Below are 4276 nucleotides of genomic sequence, written 5' to 3' on the forward strand. Positions count from 1 at the left end.
TACATTCTTAGTCTTATATCTATATTTTAATATTGTTATATACTGTAGTATACATATTTTTACATACATTTTCTTTTTTAATATATGTAGTTGTTATACATTGTAGTATAATGCACATATTTTTACATGCTACTTATTCATTATTTAAATATGTTCCTATAATTTCTCTCTGCTTAGATATATTTCTATTCTAAAATGGGACCAGCTGTAAGGTAACCTAATTTCTTAGCCTTGTGCATCTACTGTGTGGGTGTTTTGATGTGAAACCGAGCGTATGGCTTTAATTTGTAAAGTGAGATTAACACAACCAGAAGGGGAAAAGGGAAAAGAAGACAATTTCAAGAACATTTCTGTGGACAGTTATTGAAGTGGATCTCTTACCTCTCTGGTGGTTGAAGAAGGGAGGACGAACCCTTCTATGGACAAACCGTGGCACTAGAAGACAACATGTTTGTATGATCATTACTTTATGTAGTGTTTAGAAATTATTAGTTTTTTACATAAAATCTACTTTCCGACACTTTTATGACTTTCAATCCAGGCCTTTGTACTTGTACTTCACGTTAGAAACAATTAGAATTGTATAATCAGTGTGAAAAAGCTGTTTATGTGATTGTTGCAGCCTAAAATGCCTTAATTCACAGCAGATTTTCTTTAAAAAATTATGTTTTTAGGCATTGTTTCGCAAGGAGAAAGTGAAAATTGCAAAACTATATGAACTTATTATTACATTTCTGTATAACTTATTCAAAATCTAAGGCTACTTGTTCCAGTGGGAATAAAATCACACTGTTGGGAGTCACAAATAAAAACACGGAAGTGATTTTTGGTGGCGTATGGCTCAAAAATTTTAAAATTTGTGGAAAAGAACCGACCTTCTGCAGGATCTTCCAGACTTTCTGGTAGAACCCCACCGGAACTCTGTTCAGCGCTCCGTCCAGACGCCTCCTGCGCAGCCATTGGCCGTGCCTTGTATCCTTGGCAACTGGAATGCTCTCCGGAATGTCCAGAGATTCTATGGAAGGCAGCCTGTACCTCTGAACGGCCACAACGACAAAAAAACAAATGCATTTAAAGCTCCGTTTGTTCTGGAGGAACGGCGCCCTCTACCTGTTTTGGAGGCACACAGCTGTATAACGTCAGAAATATCTGATTAATAGACAAATCTTTACCCCAGATTCAAGGTTTTCTATGTCCAGAGACTGAGATCGCATGCTCTGAGAGGAAGAAAAAGAAACACAAAAGGAGAGGGAGAGAAACAAAAAGGATGCACAAAATGAAAAAACAACAAAGTGAAGTGAAGTGTGAGACGGATAAAAACAGTGAATGGCAACCAAACAACCCCAAAGCCGTCGGGTTATGGCTTCTAGAGAATGAGCAAGCATGAAAATCAGGATTTGGAAATAAGAGACAATTAGAAATGAGGTTAGAAAACAAAAGATAATGGGTAAAAAAAATTAAATAAAAACAGATTAATTCATCCAGGAAACTCCAAACTCTGCAACTTAAACCGAACTTCAACAAAGAGCTTATAGGCTAGTTTTCTACCTGCGTCCTTCTACCTGTGTCTGCTTAACTCACAATAAATATCTTAAATCAAACATTTAATTGGCCAATCGACAGGAAAACTTTATAATAGTTTAAATAATTTATCAATCACAAATACTAAACTTGCGCTATACTTCCAGCTCCTCAAATGTAAACACATGCAGCTCTTCTTCAACCTAAATTAAAATCATTAATATTCATTAAGAGATTTCTGATGAACAAAAACAGCATTTGTGACTATTTTTATAAGTTAATTAAGAATTGATACTGAAAGCGATAATTAGTTGCAGCTCTGCGAACAATAAATAATTAATAACTACAGATATTAAAGTTCCATTTGAAAATTAGCATTACAGTGTTAATCGCTCATCTGATCGGCGCGTGTTAATTATTTCAGATGAATTAACACTCAGAAAACCAAGTTTAAAGCTCGTTAATATCGTCACCTTGTGAAAGGAGGTCACTGACTGGTCGAGCTGAAATGGAGACAAAAAAATCCGCTTTGGATTACAGACTTTAACCCCCTACGAACCCGTTTGTACCCAAAATCCAAGTACAGTACGTCCATTTCTCCTCATAAATAACATTATTGTTTTATATAAGTGATAGTGAAGATGTGACTTTACTGAACAAGGTGATTAATTCAGTTCATTAACGCCACTATAATAACAAACCCAGTCATTTCATCAGCTAATCACTGACACCACCATCATCATCACAACCTGCCATCCATCTGCATAGAAAATGAACACTTAATTACTGCGTCTAACTCTTCCTCGCTTCTTACAGAGTCTCATTAATGAACTTCATCATCATCACCTTAACTGAGTCGGCCAAAGACACCCTGCGTTCCATCTGCAACAGAGGAAGACACAATGAATTCAAACGCTAAATGTTCAAACGTTAAGTCGTATTTCCTCGTCAAATCGTCGTCATCAACATTCGTTTTCAATTCACAGCTCCACAGCCAGGTGAATTAAATCATCATCATCATCATCATCATCACCTCCTCTGAAACTGGCTCTGTCAAAGACAACCTGGGGTCCTGGATCAAAACAAAGACAAAGACAAGCAGCGTTATGAAGCTGAGCTCATTCTTCACTTTTCGGAAACAGCAAAACAACCTTGCTTACTCAGACCCAAACGACGACCTAAACAACGATCCAACTTAATTCTTTCGACTTTTCATCCACGTTGGCTTAAAAAGTGAGCGTCACAATCGTTTTTTGACCTTGAAGAGAAGTTGAAAACATCCGAAAAAAAGCGAGTAAGTGAACCTTGACTAGTGTTCAACTAGTGTAAAAAATAGTTACTGTTACTAGATACTTCTCTCAAAAGTTTACCAATTACTTTATATACTTTTAAATGCTCCAGTTCTATTATTAATGCTCTCAGCTGTTAGATATATTATTTTAATGTGTCTAGTTATTAATATTTCCGACCACCAGAGGGCAGCAGCGACTGGTGTTCCTACCTGTAAGATACAGTTACTGTCTCGGTTAGTAAACGGGAGGATTCAGTAGAATGAGACACACAAACAGGTGTAAACATTAACCGAGCTTCACTGCAGTCGTTAGTTAATAAACAATTATTTAATGAATGGGCTGAACTGTCTTTGGGCCACCGTAACGCTGTGTGACGTTAGATCATGGACCGGAAAATCTAATTTCAGTAATTTAATTAGATTTTGACTTGAGATTGTTTTATTGTTAACTGTTGTCCAACATGGATGGAAAGTCTAAAACTGAGCAAACTCCATCTGACAATGAAGCCAGTGTGATTCAGTGAAAAGCTCTGGAATAACTTCCCTTTGTAACTGGCAGAAATTAAGACAGCTACGAATAAAAAAAAGCCCTCAATGAACTCTGATTGGTGATTTTTACATGGAAGGTGAATTCACACCTACAGCATATCTTGTGCTTACTACTTTAATGTACTAATAACTGATGTATTCACAGTAAATATGAAGAAGAAACAGATTTAATTCTGCTGATAAGTTAATATTCCTTCATGTGATCATCACCTTAAAGGGGTCCGTCAAAGACAACCTGTGCTCCGCCTGCAACACAAAACAAAGTTGTAAATAAATCACAAGTCAACAAGCTGCTCTGGTGATTTATTTAAAACTGAGGATGTTCGACATCAACATCAATTCATTCATTTATAATTATCCACATTTCCCATCTAAATCTTCCGCAATTATCCAGGTGAATTACCACCTAATCGGATTCAACATCTGCACTCATCACCTTACTCGGATCCGTCAAAGACAACCTGTGTTCCAGCTGCGAAAAGACAGAAGTCAGTTTGCCATAAAAGCACAAGATTTTCAAAACAAAATCCTCCTCTCCCTTTATCGCTTCCGACAACTCTTCACCATCCTCTGGAGGTCAAGCTACCACCGAAACTTTTTACCTTCACTCCTGTTTTAAAGCTGACTTTAAAGTGTCAGGCTACCAACTACCAAACTCTTTATTCCGCCTCTGAGCGAATGAGTGTGTTTTAATCTCACGGCCGCGGCGTCCTACCATCTTCATGTCGCTCTTCAGTTTGCTGATGCCGGCTCTCTCGCTCTTGGTGGCGCCCACGTTGCCCAGGTGATGGATGGAGATGGCGGGACTGACGCCGGCGTCCAGCTCTCTAACTGTGGACGGAGGGGACAACCTTACAGCGAGAGCAAGAAAAAAATGGCGGATTGTGTGTGTGTGTGAGTGTGTGTGTGATACAG

At 38.0% G+C, this 4276-nt stretch overlaps 1 protein-coding gene across 6 annotated transcripts in view; it reads right to left on the reverse strand.

Annotated features, from left to right (window-relative positions):
- Window positions 1-381: 381 nt before the first annotated feature.
- phka1a (phosphorylase kinase, alpha 1a (muscle)) overlaps window positions 382-4276 on the reverse strand; it is a gene marked incomplete at its 3' end in the record, with an annotated part of 20995 nt that continues 17100 nt past the window's right edge. For 2 of the 6 annotated variants that reach the window (XM_035675659.1, XM_035675661.1), the window contains 8 exon segments: window positions 382-435; window positions 876-1037; window positions 1173-1217; window positions 1995-2024; window positions 2368-2403; window positions 2555-2593; window positions 3572-3607; window positions 4077-4192. In XM_035675659.1, the coding sequence (XP_035531552.1) occupies window positions 382-435; window positions 876-1037; window positions 1173-1217; window positions 1995-2024; window positions 2368-2403; window positions 2555-2593; window positions 3572-3607; window positions 4077-4192 (518 nt within the window). 6 annotated transcript variants of the gene reach the window in all.

The sequence above is a fragment of the Morone saxatilis genome, unplaced genomic scaffold, assembly GCF_004916995.1.
Source record: "Morone saxatilis isolate NCDOM2014 unplaced genomic scaffold, NCSU_SB_2.0 Contig4, whole genome shotgun sequence".
Classification (NCBI taxonomy): domain Eukaryota; kingdom Metazoa; phylum Chordata; class Actinopteri; family Moronidae; genus Morone; species Morone saxatilis.